The following is a 19,454-nucleotide window of genomic DNA, read 5'->3' on the forward strand; positions in this document are numbered from 1 at the left end:
GCTTTTCATTGAACCTCTACCACTAGTACCATCTGGCACTACCGAAATCACTACTGCTGACCTGCATAATTCGTACACTAAACTGGTCCTAGGGTTTATGTGAGGTAGAGACCAACCAGCTGTACAAAGTGAAGCTTTAACACGTAACTGTGAGCATAAATCAAGCAGTTGAGACACATTCCTAATCTGTCTCCCAAATGCTTTCACTGTTTATTTACTTTCAATTTTCAACCAGCTCCCATATCCCTCAACTCCTGGAGAGTCAATATTTGTTTTTATATTCCTCTTCTGTTTACATTAATGATAACATATGGATGACAGATTTAGAACCTGCTTTAGACTTAGGAGAAATTCATGTAAGATAAGAGTAATAAAGTTGAACTCCAAACCAGGATGTTCACAGTCAAGCAAAACCTCTAAGTGGTTGCCCAAATGTAAATGGTCTGAAATTGCTTTAAAGAAGGAATACGAGCTGTGAACTCAAAGCCTTACACAGCAGGTCTCAGGCAATGGGTGTTAAATCATTTTGGATGACTTTGTAATTTACTATTCAGTACTTTCAGTGATTCACCACAGACCACACTCACAAAACAGTAACCCAGTTGTAAATGTATCTGTTCAAACAAGGAACTCTTTTTCATACAGCTGTGGGGTCAACAGCTATATAGTCAACTAAGCTAAAGGATTCCCTAGTAACCATTCAGAATGACACGGTTAGATGCTGGTAACACCAGGTTTAAATCAACTTTAAAAGCCCCGCATTCTGAAATAACTTTACTAAGCCCTGGCATTCCATGTCTCCATTTTTCACTCTCACTCATAGCTGAGCAGAACAACCTACCTGATGGAGATGTCCAAGGAAAGCCTGGGCCTGGGCTGTTGAGATGGCTCCTCCAACGGGCACAGGCTGCTTCTGAAAGTCCAGACCATTGGTTTGTGTGCCTAGAAAGCAAGCAAAATAATACAACTATTGAAAACACAAAAACTGAACTAAGCACCAGACTGTTCTTAAACAGGTGCATTTATTTTGTACAAGCACCTATTTTGTACAAGCATTTTTCTAAGTACCTCCAAGAAGGAAAAGAGATTCAAAAGGATGAAGAAAATACAGTAAAATGATTTCTCTTCTAAAGACAGGACTGCAAGACACGTACATGAATGCCGATAAAGCTTAAGAAACAAAAATATGAATAATAAATTATAAAATCATGTTAGTTCAAAAGTGAAAGCAGCAATTAGAGCAACTGGGGTCAGAATAAGCATGAAACCTAAGGTGGCTTGAAGAAAAGATTATCATTATTATGCTGTTGTAAAGACTGGTGGAGACAGAGCTCTTATGTGAGTACCAAGGCTGTCTTCTAGTCTCTCCTTTATCGATACATGGCTTGGACAGAAGAAATTAACAGGTGACTTTGCCAAGATTGAGATGAATTTACTCTTAAAATGCCTTAATGAATGACAGTAAAAGCAATCACTTAGATAAACAAAATGATTTCATTAAAGTATAGGTCGCTGCATATACCCAGGTAGCAGGGGCTCTGCTGTCACTATCGTTCTCCATCTGTTAGGTCACTCAGTGCCTTTAACCACTCACACTGCATCTAATGTGGGAATCAGACTAATCTATGGAAAGACATACCCCCCCCCCCCCACTACCCAGAAATACATTCTAAGAGGTATACTACATTGTTTCCAGATCACTGTGTCTAGATACTATTTAGGAATAACCAGAATATTTTGTAGGGCATAAAATATAACGGACTATGGGGACCTGCAAGAACCATGGAGTCACTTGAACACGGCAGTGAGTTTCCGTTCCCTACCACCGGAGCGTCTCAATGTCTCTTCCTCAGCCTCGTGTATGCTGACAGAACAGACCACTTAGAAAAGAACAAGCTAGAAACTTCAGGTGGTATTTCTAAAAGGGGGCTAACTTCTGCCATTATATATCCTAGCTGAGCAAATGCATCATTTTAATAGAATTAATTAGGTAGATCACATGACTCACAACAACTATTTAAGGTTTGAGATAATTATTTAAAAAGTGCACATGTATTTCACCTCCTTGAAAAATCTCATAGTCATTGTTCTCGTATGGTTTTTCCCAAAGTTTCTCATAGATAGGAAATAGAGAACTTCTTACACATATGCAATTAATGAAACTAGGAGTACCTGCTTGCATCAAGCAGTGTGAGACACCAGTGGAGATGAAATTTATTTTAACTCCCATAAGCCACATACAGAAGACTCACTGTTTAAAGCTGCACATTTGTCAATGGCTGCATCTGCATCTTGACGCAGGAAATCACTGCTTATGTCAAGACTGGAAGACTGTGTACCATTAGACAAACGAGCTCAAGATACACTGAAGTGAAGTCGCTCAGTCGCGTCCGACTCTGCCAGCCCACGGACTGCAGCCTACCAGGCTCCTCTGTTCATGGGATTTTCCAGGCAATAGTACGGGAGTGGGTTGCCATTTCCTTCTCCAGGGGATCTTCCTGACCCAGGGATCGAACCCGGGTCTCCCGCATTGTAGACAGACGGTTTACTATCTGAGCCACCAAGGAAGCCTCAAGATACATAAATATAAATATATATATAAATAAATCAACAAGGCTAAAAGAAGATAAGATTTTGAAAAACAGAGGTAAGCACTTAGAGATTAACACATCACCAGTTGAAGAAGTCTTTCAGAAACAAATATTTCACTCTCATGGAGACCATGAGACCACTCTCTGTTCGTCTCCAAGGCAAACCATTCAATACCACAGTTATCCAAGTCTCTGCCCCAACCAGTAATGCTGAAGAAGCTGAAGTTGAACGGTTCTATGAAGACCTACAAGACCTTTCAGAACTAACACCAAAAAGATGTCCTTTTCATTATAGGGAACTGGAATGCAAAAGTAGGAAGTCAAGAAACACCTGGAGTAACAGGCAAATTTGGCCTTGGAATGCAGAATGAAGCAGGGCAAAGACTAATAGAGTTTTGCCAAGAAAATGCACTGGTCATAGCAAACACCCTCTTCCAACAACACAAGAGAAGACTCTACACATGGACATCCCAAGATGGTCAACACCAAAATCAGATTGATTACATTCTATGCAGCCAAAGATGGAGAAGCTCTATACAGTCAACAAAAACAAGACCAGGAGCTGACTGTGGCTCAGATCATGAACTCCTTATTACCGAATTCAGACTTAAATTGAAGAAAGTAGGGAAAACCGCTAGACCATTCAGGTATGACCTAAATCAAATCCCTTATGATTATACAGTGGAAGTGAGAAATAGATTTAAGGGCCTAGATCTGATAGATAGAGTGCCTGATAACTATGGAATGAGGTTCGTGACACTGTACAGGAGACAGGGATCAAGACCATCCCCATGGAAAAGAAATGCAAAAAAGCAAAATGGCTGTCTGGGGAGGCCTTACAAATAGCTGTGACAAGAAGAGAAGCGAAAAGCAAAGGAGCAAAGGAAAGATATAAGCATCTGAATGCAGAGTTCCAAAGAATAGCAAGAAGAGATAAGAAAGCCTTCTTCAGCGATCAATGCAAAGAAATAGAAAACAAGAGAATGGGAAAGAATAGAGATCTCTTAAAGAAAATTAGAGATACCAAGGGAACATTTCATGCAAAGATGGGCTCGATAAAGGACAGAAATGGTATGGACCTAACAGAAGCAGAAGATATTACGAAGAGGTGGCAAAAATACACAGAAGAACTGTACAAAAAAGATCTTCACAACCCAGATAATCAGGATGGTGTGATCACTAATCTAGAGCCAGACATCCTGGTATGTGAAGTCAAGTGGGCCTTAGAAAGCATCACTACGAACAAAGGTAGTGGAGGTGATGGAATTCCAGTTGAGCTGTTTCAAATCCTAAACGATGATGCTGTGAAAGTGCTGCACTCAATATGCCAGCAAATTTGGAAAACTCAGCAGTGGCCACAGGACTGGAAAAGGTCAGTTTTCATTCCAATCCCAAAGAAAGGCAATGCCAAAGAATGCGCAGACTACCACACAATTGCACTCATCTCACATGCTAGTAAAGTAATGCTCAAAATTCTCCAAGCCAGGCTTCAGCAATACATGAACTGTGAACTCCCTGATATTCAAGCTGGTTTTAGAAAAGGCAGAGGAACCAGAGATCAAATTGCCAACATCTGCTGGATCATGGAAAAGGCAAGAGCGTTCCAGAAAAACATCTATTTCTGCTTTATTGACTATGCCAAAGCCTTTGACTGTGTGGATCACAATCAACTGTGGAAAATTCTGAAAGAGATGGGAATACCAGACCACGTGACCTGTCTCTTGAGAAATCTGTATGCAGGTCAGGAAGCAACAGTTAGAACTGGACATGGAACAACAGACTGGTTCCAAATAGGAAAAGGAGTACGTCAAGGCTGTATATAGTCACCCTGCTTATTTAACTTCTATGCAGAGTACATCATGAGAAACGCTGGGCTGGAAGAAACACAAGCTGGAATCAAGACTGCCAGGAGAAATATCAATAACCTCAGATATGCAGATGACACCACCCTTATGGCAGAAAGTGGAGAGGAACTAAAAAGCCTCTTGATGAAAGTGAAAGAGGAGAGCGAAAAAGTTGGCTTAAAACTCACCATTCAGAAAACGAAGATCATGGCATCTGGTCCCATCACTTCATGGGAAATAGATGGGGAAACAGTGTCAGACTTCATTTTTTTAGGCTCCAAAATCACTGCAGATGGTGACTGCAGCCATGAAATTAAAAGACACTTACTCCTTGGAAGAAAAGTTATGACCAAACTAGATAGTATATTCAAAAGCAGAGACATTACTTTGTCGACTAAGGTCCGTCTAGTCAAGGCTATTGTTTTTCCAGGGGTCAGGTATGGATGTGAGAGTTGGACCGTGAAGAAAGCTGAGTGCCGAAGAATTGATGCTTTTGAACTGTGGTGCTGGAGAAGACTCTTGAGAGTCCCTTGGACTGCAAGGAGATCCAACCAGTCCATCCTAAAGGAGATCAGTCCTGGGATTTCTTTGGAAGGAATGATGCTAAAGCTGAAACTCCAGTACTTTGGCCACCTCATGTGAAGAGTTGACTCATTGGAAAAGACTCTGATGCTGAAAGGGATTGGGGGCAGGAGGAGAAGGGGATGACAGAGGATGAGATGGCTGGATGGCATCACAGACTCGATGGACGTGAGTCTGAGTGAACTCCGGGAGTTGGTTATGGACAGGGAGGCCTGGCGTGTTGCGATTCATGGGGTCGCAAAGAGTCAGACACCACTGAGCGACTGAACTGAACTGATGGAGACCATAAAAATTCCACACACTGGATCCATTCTCGAGTTCTCATAAAAATAAAAATAACAAGCTTTTTGTAAATCACAAAGAAATACACAACACAAGTTTGACTGATTTCTGGTGTAAAAAGCCTATTCCCGTGGCCTACACGGAACGCTATTTAAGTACTCTGCTCTTCCTCTTGGGGATAAGGAGGGGTGGCAAGTCATGGTATCCAAAGCATGGTATGATCAAAACATTGAGATAACAACTCAGACAACCAGAGATCTGAGATGCAAAGGCACAGATTTTTTTTTTTTAAATTAAAGTGCTGAGGCTCCATTGGGATATGAGAGGTAGAATAAAGTAGATACTGCATAGAAATCATTCTTGTAAAACACATTCTGAGCTAAAGAAAGGAGAAGGGAACAGATACACAGCCATACACAGGGATATCCTAATCAGACTTTAGTATGAAGACAGCATGGAAAAATAGGGATGCTGGGAGCCAAAATCAAATGTGTCCCTGAGAAAATAGCAGCGTTCAAAGGAGCAATCAGAGAAACTAAAAGGTTGGGGGAGCAGGCTGAATTACATATGCAGATTAACATAAGATACAGCATAGAGTTTCAGAAACCCTAATAAAACATCTAAGTCAAGTGATCCTGAGGAGTTTAGAAATGCAGGTCAGAGCTAAAGAACTTGTAAGGTTATCACTAGAACAGTATTACTGAGGTAAACTTCAAAGGTCTTGTATACAGCACCTCCTTATCTCATTGGTGAAGAAACAGAGATTAAGGAATCTTAAGTGAATTGCTCAAGATGTCTGAGCTAGTTGGTGGAAGGGCTAAGACAAGGAATGGGTTCCTGACTCTGCATAAACTCACAGAGAGAAAGGATAGTTGAAATTAGTAAAGTAAAAAGTCTATTAATTAAGAATGGATATACGTATAGATCTTCTTTAATTAACAATGGGGTTACGTTCTGATAAAACCCTTCCGAAATTGAAAATATCCTAAGTCAAAAATGCATTTAATACACCTAACCTACAGAATGTCATAGCTTGGCCTGACTTAACTTAAATATGCTCAGAACATTTTTATTAGCCTGCTGCTGCTATTGCTGCTAAGTCGCTTCAGTCATGTCCGACTCTGTGCGTCCCCATAGATGGCAGCCCACCAGGCTCCGCTGTGCCTGGGATTCTCCAGGCAAGAACACTGGAGTGGGTTGCCATTTCCTTCTCCAATGCATGAAAGTGAAAAGTGAAAGTGAAAAGTGAAAGTGAAGTCGCTTAGTCGTGTCTGACTCTTTGCGACCCCATGGACTGCAGCCTACCATGCTCCTCTGTCCATGGCATTTTCCAGGCAAGAGTATTGGAGTAGGGTGCAGCTGGGTAAAATCATCTAACGCAAAGCTTGTTTTAGAATAAAATATTGACTATCTCACGTAACTTAATGGAGAAGGAATATGGCAACCCACTCCCGTGTTCTTGCCTGGAGAATCCCAGGGACAGAGAAGCTTGGCCAGCTGCCGTCTACGGAGTCGCACAGAGTCGGGCATAACTGAAGCGACTTAGCATGCATGCATGCATTGGAGGAGAAAATGGCAACCCACTCCAGTATTCTTGTCTGGAGAATCCCAGGGACAGAGAAGCTTGGCAAGCTGCCGTCCATGGGGTCGCACAGAGTCGGACATGACTGATGCCACTCAGCAGCAGCAGCAGCATGTAACTTAATAAATAATGTAATGCAAGTGAAAAACAGAATGGGTGCATAGGTGCTGAATGGTTATAAGTGTATCAGTTGTTTCCCCTCCTGCTGCTGCCCAGCACCCAAGACAGTATCCATCACCAGCCTAGGAAAAGATCAAAATTTAAGATTTAAGGTATGGTTTCTACAGAGTCCATGGATTCAAAGTATGGTTTCTACAGGGTCCATATTGTTTTTGCACCATCATAGGCTGGGACTGCCTATAGAGAAAAAGTTGAAGATAAGAGGGGACCTAATTAGGAGATGTAAAGACAAAGAGTCAAGAGGAAGCAGTTAAAACAGTAGGAAAAAGCTCCCTCAAGACTAACATCCTCAGGAGCCAGAGAAGAGCAAGCTGCAAGGATAGGGTAGTATGATCAAATGGTACAGAAAAAATAAGGATTAAGTACTGAGAAAGAAGAAAGAAATGGATCAAGAATTAATGAAATGAGGGAAAACATGTAACAGAAATATCAACTTGGTTCCTTTAAAAGAATCATATAACCTAACAAACTTCTGGTAAAATAAAATAAAAGGAGCAAATAATTTAAGGATAACCAAATGAGCAAAATAAAAAAAGTCACAGAAACTAAAAAGAAGATATTGTGAACTGATAAATAAAACTTAGAGACAGATAACTCTACAGAAACTTTATCAAGACTGACTCAAGAAAGGAAAAAAAAAAAAAAAAAAACAACCCAAGAGTCCATAGCATTTGAAGAAATTGAATTAGTAGATTAAAAATATTCCCGAAAATGAAAAGTCTAGATTATATTATTCTGCTTGCAAAAATTCAAGGAAAAAATAATTCCAATCCTATACAATGTTATCAGAGTGTGGTTTAAAAAAAAAGGAAATACTTCATAACTCATTTTATGAGGCCAGCATAACCTTGATACTAAAACTTGACAAAGTATGAAAAACAAAAATCATAAATATATGAAAATATCCTAAATAATAACAAAAATAATCCAGTATGATAAAATATTGTGACTAAGATGGATTTATTCCAGGAATGCAAGGTTGGTTTCGGGCTAAAAGAAATTCAAATAATGTAAGGGGGTAAAATCATACAATCACCTCAAAAGATGGAGAAAAACATTTAGACAAAATTCAATAACCACTTATGATAAAAATTCTAGGTGTAGGAAAAGAAAGAAGCTTCTCTAACTTGCGAAAGAGTAACACTAGATGCACTCACTTAAGGTTGAGAACAAGACAGGGGTGCTAGCTATTGGAAGGCTTAGTCAGCAAAATAAGGAAAGAAAACAGTGAGCTGGGGTGAAGAAACAACCTTCTTCCTAGATAATCTGATTATGGATACAGAATATCCTAAGGAGCGTAACACACAAGATGTTTATAAAGACACGCAAGATGGCAGAGGAGAAGGATGTGCGCTCATCTTCTCGTGCGAGAACTCCAAAATTACAACTCACTGTCGAACAACCATTGGCAGGAGAATGTGGGATCCCAGCAAAAAAAGATATCCCACGTCAAAGGGCAAAGGAGAAGCTCCAACCAGAAGGTAGGAGGGGCGAAATCACGATTAGAATCAAACCCCATAACCGCCAGAGATGCTTGGAGGGCTCAAACAAAACCTGTGCGCAACAGGAGGTCCCACAGAGACTGAGCCAGACCTGCCCCTGGGTGTTTGAGTGTCTCCTGCAGAGGCACTGGTCAGCAGTGGGCTGCCACAGGGGCAGCGGCTCTGCATGTGGCAGACCTGGGTCACACGGCATGTGGCATACGCCCTTTAAGAAGAGGTTGCCATGAACCCTGCCACAGAGCCGACAAGCAGACGACCGACCAACTGCAGAACAGTTATGCCAGAGAAATCCGACTCTTCGCGACCCCACGGACTGTGGCCTACCAGGGCTCCTCCGTCCATGGGATGTTCCAGGCAAGAGTACTGCAGTGGGTTTCCATTTCCTTCTCCAACCTAGACAGCATATTAAAAAGCAGAGACATTACTTTGCCAACAAGGTCCATCTAGTCAAAGCTATGTTTTGTTTGGTAGTCATGTATGAATGTGAGAATTGCACCATAAATAAAGCTGACTGTCAAAGAACTGATGCTTTTAAACTGTGGTGTTGGAGAAGATTCTTGAGAGTCCCTTGGACTGCAAGGAGATCCAACCAGTCAATCCTAAAGGAAATCAGCTCTGAATATTCACTGGAAGGACTGATGCAGCAGCTGAAACTTGGGCCACCTGATGTGAAGAACTGACTCACTGGAAAAGACCCTGATGCTGGGGAAGATTGAAGGCAGGAGGAGAAGGGGACAACAGAGAATGAGATAATTGGATGGCATCACCGACGCGATGGGCATGAGTTTGAGCAAGCTCCAGGAGTTGGTGATGGACAAGGAAGCCTGGCGTGCTGCAGTCCATGGGGTCACAAAGAGTTGGACAGGACTGAGCGACTGAAATGAAGTGAATAATCAGAATAAGAATGATCAGAATAAGAGAATTTAATAAGATGCAGCACACAAAATCTGTTAAAAATTGCCTTTGTTATACACAGATGACCTGGGCTTCCTTGGTAGGTCAGTTGATAAAGAATCCATCTGTAATGCAGGAGATTCCCATTTGATTCCTGGGTTGCGAAGATCTTCTGAATGGATAGGCTACTCATTCCAGAATTCTTGGACTTCCCTGGTAGCTCAGATGGTAAAGAATCCACCTGCAATGTGGAAGATCTGGGTTCAATCCCTGGGTTGGGAAGATCCCCTGGAGGAGGGCATGGCAACCCACTCCAGTATTCTTGCCTGGAGAATCCCCATGGACAGAGAAGCGTGTTGGGATACAGTCCCTGGGTTCACGTAGAGTCGGACACAACTGAGCGACTAACCACATACATACATACTACTTTAAAATTACAAGCATCATTCATCAAAAGACTATGTATAATTAATGAAAAGAAGAAAATAACTACAATACATATAAATAAGAAAGGATTAGTATTCAGAACACACAAAAAACTCCCATGAATCAACTTTAAAAGCCCAAAAGAAAAATTAGATTGGCAAAACAAATGAATTAAGAATTTCACAAAAGAGGAAACATAATGGCCCAGAAACACAAGAAAGGATATTCAACTTCCTTGGAAACTAGGGAAATACAATAAAGTCCCAATGAGATAGCATTTTACACCCGCTAGATTGGCTAAAATTACAAAGGCGGTTAATAGGAAGTTTTGGCAAGAGTACAATTCCCGTCTGTTGTTGGTAGCAGTATTATTCAGTACTACCGCTTTAGCTGTGGCCACACTACTGACTAACACTGTAACAGGTTCAGCAGTTACACTATTAAATACTCTAGAGATGTTCACACATATGTATCAAGAGATCACAAAATTATAGCAGTAATGTCTGCAATAGCAAAAGCCTAAAAATAATGGAAACGTCTATCAGTAATAGAATGGATAGAAAAACTGTGATGTATTCATATACTGGGATTACACATCCAGTGAAAGTGAATTAGAGATATATGTACAAACCTGGATGAATCCCTAAAACATAACGTTCAGCAAAAGAAACCAGACAGAGAATATATATATATAGTATGATTCAACTAATACATAGCTGGGAAAATGTGGAGAGAAAAGCAGTGTGGCCGCTAACACCAAGTTCAGGTTGATAGCTGCCTCTTTGGTAGAAGCACAGGATCAGAATGGACCTACCATGGCCTTCTGGAACAGGATAACTGTTTTGTGACCAGAGTGGTAGGCACATGAGTGCTTAAAGCACACGTATGTGTCTACATAAAGGTTTTTACAATAACCACTTTTATATGAAAACAGTAAAAGAAAAACATCAACAATGACCAGAGTTGCAGTAAACTTTTGGGGACACATCTAGACAGCAATAGGCAAAGAAAAAAGCAGGTGCATTAGAGGTGAATCCAAGGACCCTAGTTACAGTGAAGGCCCAGCTGAAAGTGAAGTGAAACTTACATGGAGTTCAAGAATTTTTGGCTTCCCCAGTGGCTCAGCTCGTAAAGAATCCGCCTGCAACGCGGGAGACCTGGGTTTGATCCCTGGGTTCGGAAGATTCCCCCAAGATCCCCACTCCAGTGTTCTGGCCTGGAGAATTTCAAGACTGTATGGGGTTGCAAAGAGTCAGACATGACTGAGCGACTTTCACTAAGAACTGGCAAGTTGTCATCTCCCAGGAAGTTGTTTCTTCATAGGTAGTAGTCAAGGACCGAACAGGCAAAGGTCTCCTCTCCTGATAAATAGTTCACACTTCTGAGATTTGCACAGGTTTCACGCTTTTCAATGCCTCTCAGTGCCCAGACCATGTGCTTCCTTCCTTTATGTTTCCAACCTTCCAAACACAAAAGCAATAGTTTATACCTTCTATTTACTCCTTGTGATTTGTCTCTTAAAAAAAACTGACCTCTGCTTTTAAAAATTCTGTCCAGGAGTGCCTTTATTTTATTATTATTATTTTTTGGTAGAGGGAGGACAGTCTTTCATTATCCTAATCCTGTCGTAATTTCTCCAAGAATGAGAATAGATATCCACGTCCTTTTTTTGTTGTGTTAGTCGCTAAGTCATGTCTGACTCTTCTATGACTCCATGGACTGTAGCCCGCAAGGCTCCTTTGTCCGTGGGATTCTCCAGGCAAGAACACTGGAGTGGGTTACCACGCCCTCCTCCAGGGGGTCTTCCCGACCCAGGGATGGACCCCATAGCTCCTATGTCTCCTGCACTGGCAGGCGGGTTCTAGACCACAAGTGCCAGCCGGGAAGCCCCATCTTATGTATAGTAGTTTGTATATATGAATCCCATACATATTGAATCCATAATGATTAAATCAATTAAAAAATAGATGTACCTTTCTTTTATTTCTACTTTTAAATTAATTTTACTGGAGTATAGTTGATTTACAATGTTGTGTTAGTTTCTGCTGTACAGAAAAGTCAATCAGTTATGTATACACATATATGTCCACTTGTTTTTAGATTCTATTCCCATACGGGTCACTAAAGAGTACAATTGAGCTTTTAAGTAAAGACACTTAATCCTTATTTAAGAGATAATATTAATATTTTCCAAACAGGTCAACCCTTTGAGGCCTCAAAATTAAAACTTACAATTTAATTATCTCTTCAGGATCTAGTTATATCTAAAGGAAACCATGATACTTAAAAACAAATTTTCTTTTTTCTAATCTCAGTGATCTCAGATTTTTCTCCTAAATGCATGGGTTTGAGAGGTAGTAAATAAATAAGAAAAACTGCCACTGCCCTCAAGCCAAGCATGGCAGACTATGGTATCTGCAGTAAGAAAGGTACAAAGTGCTTTGAGAGTTCTAGTGTGGCAGAGAGGGAGAGAGGAGATTTTAAACAGGGTCTAGGGATACAGAGTGAGGGCTGAGCCACCAAGGTGAGTAAAGCAACAGTCAAGTGGTTCAGATGTAAACATACTTTATTACAACCCATTATTCGTATCATAAGTCCTTCTAACTGTAATGCAGAGGGAGATGACCAAAGACAGTGTCGAAAAAAAGTAGAGATTTGGTTTCTAACACTATTTCCTGACAAAAATGAATGCAGAGAGGTTACTTTAAATGTATATTATTCAACCCATTAGCAGGCTCTAGGAGGGGAAAAAAAAGGATAATAACAAGTGTAACAAGGATGTGGAGAAAATGGGATCCTTGGCCCTGATTATGGAAATAGAAAATCATTGAGCTGCTGTGGAAGAGTTTAGTGGATCTTCAAAAATGTTAACTACATGATCCATCAATTCCACTGTAGGTATATACCCCCAAGAATTGAAAACAGATACTCAAATCCTCGGACATGAATGTCCACAGTAGCACTATTCACAGTAACTAAAAAGTAGAAACAACCCAAATGTCCATTAACAGGTGACTGGAAACACAAGCTGTGGTATAGTCACACAATGGAATATTATTTGGGCACAAAAAGAATGAAGTACTGCTACAACCTAGATGAACCGCAAAAACATCATGCTAAGTGAGGAAGTCAGACAGACATACTGTATGATTCCATTTAAATGACATCTCCAGAAGGGTTCAACCAACACAGACAGATCACATACTGATGACTGCCAGGAGCTGGGGGCGGGGGTGGAAAGCAGAGCAACCTTTTCCTGGTCTCCCTTTGGAATAACGTTAGAGCCGGATAAAAGCAGCAGCTGCAGCAGCACTGCGAAGGTGCTCGACGCCACAGAACTGCTCGCCTTCAACGGCTAACTTTACGTCGTATGCACTGCACCTCAATTAAACAGAATCAAAGATGAATTCTCAGCTGTAGAACAAAACAGACAGCAGGGATCTTACTTGCCTATGAGCGTCCCTGGCTATAGCAGCCAATCTCACCTCTCTAACTGGCCACTTGACATTCTGCTACAAGGCAAGTAACAAGAGAGTTAACCTCTAGTCGAACTGTGTATGTACAAAAATAAACAAAATTTTTTTGAATGAGAAATTCTGGAACATTGGGTTCGTGAAAGCAATCTTTCATCACTAAGCAGCTATATTCTGGATAATATCTACTATATTTTAATCTGTAATGAGCAGCCACATTATATACTACTACTTCAGTTAAACCTATACAATAGGGAAAAGTTTTTTTTTTCCTCCGATTTTTAATTTAAGGCAGTAAATTTAATTTCAGTAAATTTAAGGCAATCAAAATTATGGTTAAATTTCAGATGTCCTACAAGAAATAATGATAATATCTGTGCCTGTCACTTCATTACCTTGATAAGCAGCACACATTCCAAATGAACTCCACAAAAAGTCAGGCAACTGTGGGGCATATCTAATACAAAAAACAGCCAAAAGATCTTCATGAAAACTCGCTTCTACGTGTGTGTGTATGTGTATGTGAACAGGTGGTTTCTTCCAAGTGTGTCACCATAAAATGGGAGGAACCTGGGATAATGGAAATCCAGAAAGAGCATCACTTATGGCTATAAAAACATTCTATGTTATTACAAAACAAGATGCATAATCACAACTGAGGCTATAGTTTATCCACGGAATGGATGATTATAACACATCTGCTAAAAATTTGAAATCAGATTGATTACATTTTTTGAAGCCGAAGATGGAGAAGCTCTATACAGTCAACAAAAACAAGACTGGGAGCTCATTGTGGCTCAGATCATGGACTCCTTATTGCCAAAGTCAGACTTAAATTGAAGAAAGTGAGGAAAATCACGAGACCATTCAGGTATGACCTAAATCAAATCCCTTACAATTACACTTAAGTGAGAAATAGACTTAAGGGACTAGATCTGATAGAGTGCCTGATGAACTGTGGTTGGAGGTTCGTGACATTGTACAGGAGACAGGAAACCTCCCCAGGATCAAGAACTTCCCCAGGAAAAAGAAATGCAAAAAGCAAAATGGCTGTCTGAGGAGGCCTTACAAATAGCTGTGAAAAGAAGAGAAGCCAAAAGCAAAGGAGAAAAGGAAAGATATACCCATTTGAATGCAGAGTTCCAAAGAATAGCAAGGAGAGATAAGAAAGCCTTCTTCAGCGATCAGTGCAATAAATAGAGGAAAACAATAGAATGGGAAAAAATAGAGATCTCTTCAAGAATATTAGAGATACCAAGGGAACATTTCATGTAAAGACAGGCACAATTAAGGACAGAAATGGTATGGACGTAACAGAAGCAGAAGATATTAAGAAGAAGTGGCAAGAATACACAGAAAGACTATACAGAAAAGATCTTCATGACCCAGATAATCACGATGGTGTGATCACTCACCTAGAGCCAGACATCGCAGAACGTGAAGTCAAGTGGGCCTTAGGAAGCATCACTATGAACAAAGCTAGTGGAGGTGATGGAATTCCAGTTGAGCTATTTCAAATCCTCAAAGATGATGTTGTGAAAGTGCTGCACTCAATATGCCAGCAAATTTGGAAAACTCAGCAGTGGCCACAGGACTGGAATAGGTCGGTTTTCATTCCAATCCCAAAGAACAGCAATGCCAAAGAATGCTTAAACTACCGCACAGTTGCACTCATCTCACACGCTAGTAATGTTCAAAATTCTCCAAGCCAGGCTTCAACAATACGTGAGACGTAAACTTCCAGATGTTTAACCTGGTTTTAGAAAAGGCAGAGGACCCAGAGATCAAACTGCCAACATCCACTGGATCATCAAAAAAACAAAGAGTTTCAGAAACACTTCTATTTCTGCTTTATTGACTATGCCAAAGCCTTTGACTGTGTGGATCACAACAAACTGTGGAAAATTCTGAAAGAGATGGGAATACCAGACCACCTGACCTGCCTCTTGAGAAACCTGTATGCAGGTCAGGAAGCAACAGTTAGAACTGGACATGGAACAACAGACTGGTTCCAAATAGGAAAAGGAGTACGTCAAGACTGTATATTGTCACCCTGCTTATTTAACTTCTATGCAGAGTACATCATGAGAAACGCTGGGCTGGATGAAGCACAAGCTGGAATCAAGACTGCTGGGAGAAATATCAATAACCTCAGATATGCAGATGACACCACCCTTATGGCAGAAAGTGAAGAAGAACTAAAGAGCATCTTGATGTAAGTGAAAAAGGAGAGTGAAAAAGTTGGCTTAAAGCTCAACATTCAGAAAACTAAGATCATGGCATCCAGTCCCATCACTTCATGGCAAATAGATGGGGAAACAGGGGAACAGTGTCAGACTTTATTCTGGGGGGGGCTCCAAAATCACTGCAGATGGTGATTGCAGCCATGAAATTAAAAGACGCTTACTCCTTGGAATTAAAGTTATGACCAGCCTAGATAGCATATTGAAAAGCAGAGACATTACTTTGCCAACAAAGGTCCGTCTAGTCAAGGCTATGGTTTTTCCAATGGTCATGTATGGATGTGAGAGTTGGACTGTGAAGAAAGCTGAGCGCCAAAGAATTGATGCTTTTGAACTGTGGTGTTGGAGAAGACTCTTGAGAGTCCCTTGGACTGCAAGGAGATCCAACCAGTCAATCCTAAAGGAGATTAGTCCTGGGTGTTCATTGGAAGGACTGTTGCTGAAGCTGAAACTCCAATACTTTGGCCACCTCATGCGAAGAGCTGACTCATTTGAAAAGACCCTGATGCTGGGAAAGATTGACGACAGGAGGAGAAGGGGACAACAGAGGATGAGATGGTTGGATGGCATCACCAACTCAATGGACGTGAGTTTGAGTAAACTCTGGGAGTTGGTGATGAACAGGGAGGCCTGGTGTGCTGTGGTCCATGGGGTCGCAAAGAGTTGGACACGACTGAACTAAGCTGAACTGAAAAATATCCACTGCTACTGTATATTCATGTACCAAGAAATGGTACATGTTTTATTTTTTTTGGTTGTTTTTATGTAGATAACTTTACATCAGTGATACATGATAAGATTTCTATAAATGGTTGACATTTGTTGAATTAACTCTATCAGGATGAAAGTTCTATTAAAATAATTTTTTTAGCTTTCTTCTTAATTGTAGAAAAATGACTTGTGAGCTACCTAATACTGAGATCAAGTCTTCTGCAAATATCACATAACAGGAATACTCTGAAGACCAAGAACACCAAAAAGCCCTTATTCTTTTTTTTTTTTTTTTTACAGAAATCTGCAAACATTTGCTCTGTTCCATCTTTCTTCTGCCTCATAATCTAGTCAAATGCTCCTTATTCACCCTTTAGCGAGCCAGGTAAATGGCAGCAGTTTTCTGCTTTCTTGGGAAACACAAAAGGTCCCTGAAAAGCTGCAGTAAAACTTATTATCCTGATTTTATCTGATGTCAGGGTTCCTAGCTTGAATTATGACTCTTTGCTACCAATTCTTCTTATACTGTTTATTCATCTGGATGAACTACCTATCCCGGACTTGCTGCCCTGCTTTCATTTTCCCCAATATCACAAGGACACTCCTAATTATCTCTGTTCGTAATCCTATCTAGAGTGCTTTCTTACCTTCCCTTCTACCTAAAAACTTACTATCTATATCCATTATCTATAACTTATCTTTAACTTCTTCAGGCTCCCATTTCTTTAACATTAAAAAAAAAAAAGTGATGGTGGAGGAGGAGAGGGCTTCTGTCTAAGCTGCTGCACTGATCAGTGCTCTGAAAGCTGACATCCACCTTCCCCTTAGGAACTTTACCACCCGCCTCCTACTGGTTCTCTCTTAGCACATATATGGACTTGAACTCCTCTCCCATCCATCCTTCCTTTTATTTAACATCACACCATCATCACGCTCATACTCATAACAAACACTGTTTACTGTTACAGAGCCTTAACTGAATTATACATCTATTTGCTTTCAACATCAAATTTTATGCAATGGCTTATTATTATTTATCTCCATATTATAGCTAAAAAACCCTGTGGCACAAAAGGAAATAATGTGCCCCAAGTAACATAACTGAAAAAGAAACCAGGATCTGAATCCAGATGGTCTGGTTCCAGGGCCTAAGCTCTAATCACACACCTTCTTATAGAGCTTCTATTTAAAAAGTTGCCTACATTTATCCTTCCCCTGCCAACTCTATCCATAGCAATTTCTTTCCTTATATCACTTACTTAAAATCTTTAAGTCCCTAGTATATGAATAAATAAACACGGTATTACTGTATAGCACAGGGAACTATATTCAGTATCTTGTAATAAACCATAATGAAACAAAAATATATACATATAACTTAATCACTTTGTTGTATAGCAGAAATTAACACAACATTGTAAATCAACTATACTTCAATAAGATAAATTTCTTAAAAATTCCCTAGTAACTACTGTCAAACCCAAAGATCACATTTTAAAATTCCTGTATGTCTCTACCTCTTTGCAAGACTTTATTACAGTGAATACTAACTCCATGAAATCTGCTGTCCAGTTCACTTCTGATCTCTGCAGTTGCTCTTTCTTAGTCTACTTAAAGCACTGTCCAAAGTGAGAGGAGAGCGAAAAAGTTGGCTTAAAGCTCAACATTCAGAAAACGAAGATCATGGTATCTGGTCCCATCACTTCATGGGAAATAGATGGGGAAACAGGGGAAACTGTGTCAGACTTTATTTTGGGGGGCTCCAAAATCACTGCAGATGGTGACTGTAGCCATGAAATTAAAAGACGCTTACTCCTTGGAAGGAAAGTTATGACCAACCTAGATAGCACATTCAAAAGCAGAGACATTACTTTGCCAACAAAGGTCCGTTTAGTCAAGGCTACGGTTTTTCCAGGGGTCATGTATGGATGTGAGAGCTGGACTGTGAAGAAAGCTGAGCACCGAAGAATTGATGCTTTTCAACTGTGGTGTTGGAGAAGACTCTTGAGAGTCCCTTGGACTGCAAGGAGACCCAACCAGTCCATCCTAAAGGAGATCAGTCCTGGGTGTTCATTGGAAGGACTGATGCTGAAGCTGAAACTCCAATACTTTGGCCACCTCATGTGAAGAGTTGACTCATTGGAAAAGACCCTGATGCTGGGAAGGATTGGGGGCAGGAGAAGGGGACGACAGAGGATGAGATGGCTGCATGGCATCACCGACTCGATGGACGTGAGTCTGAGTGAACTCCGGGAGCTGGTGATGGACAGGGAGGCCTGGCGTGCTGCGATTCATGGGGTCGCAGAGAGTTGGACACGACTGAGCGACTGAACTGGACTGAACTGAAAGGAAATTTATGTGATGATGGAAATGTTTCACTAACATAGTGGATAGTAGCCACTAATGACATATGGCTACTGAGCAGAAGAAGGGTAGCTAACATGACTGCATTTTAAATTTAATTTAATTTAAACAGCGATGTGCAGCCTGTGGCCACCCTACTACAGGGCAGGGCTTCTCTTTCTCTATCCGCCCTTTTTATGTTATAGAAGAACTTTGCCTGTGGTCCTCTTCTCAGCTTATTCCATTCTCTTCTCAGCTTAGTCCATTCTCTTCTCAGTAGTATCTCCCTGCTAAGTGCTTCCACACCTATATAAGCAGCCAATTCCTGCCCCCCGCCCCCCACACCAGGAACATATCTCTATCTTCAATTACTCACTTTTTCACCTACAAGTACTATAAGGCACCCAAATGCAACATCTTCAGAACTGAATGTATCACCTCAGGCAGTCTATTCCCAGCTCAGGCCGTCCCTACTCAGGTAACGGTGCTATGTCCATTGTGGTCCCAAGACAAACACAGCTATTTATTTTAGATTATTCCCTTTTCTTCCCCCCTTTTTTCTAAAAAACACCTTCTCATTCTCCTCTCCACCTCTCACAAGTGCTCATTAAATCTGACCCCTGGCTTCTACTGCCACTGCTCTAAGCCAAAAATGCTACATAGTGGATTTAATTGAAAGAGTAATGGAGTCTAGTTTTTTGCTTCAAGCAAGATGTAAAATACAAGATAACTGGGAAAATCTTTTATATTTGTTAGAAAAAAAGAACACAAAAAAGTGACACGATAGGAAACTAACCTGCC

At 40.7% G+C, this 19,454-nt stretch overlaps 1 protein-coding gene across 1 annotated transcript in view; it reads right to left on the reverse strand.

Moving 5' to 3' along the window:
• POU2F1 (POU class 2 homeobox 1) overlaps positions 1 to 19,454 on the reverse strand; it is a 79,926-nt gene that overhangs the window by 48,528 nt on the left and 11,944 nt on the right. The window contains exon 3 of the mRNA XM_052637083.1: positions 842 to 942. Within this exon, the coding sequence (XP_052493043.1) occupies positions 842 to 942 (101 nt within the window). The remainder of the gene's footprint in view (positions 1 to 841; positions 943 to 19,454) is intronic.

The sequence above is a fragment of the Budorcas taxicolor genome, chromosome 3, assembly GCF_023091745.1.
Source record: "Budorcas taxicolor isolate Tak-1 chromosome 3, Takin1.1, whole genome shotgun sequence".
Lineage (NCBI taxonomy): Eukaryota > Metazoa > Chordata > Mammalia > Artiodactyla > Bovidae > Budorcas > Budorcas taxicolor.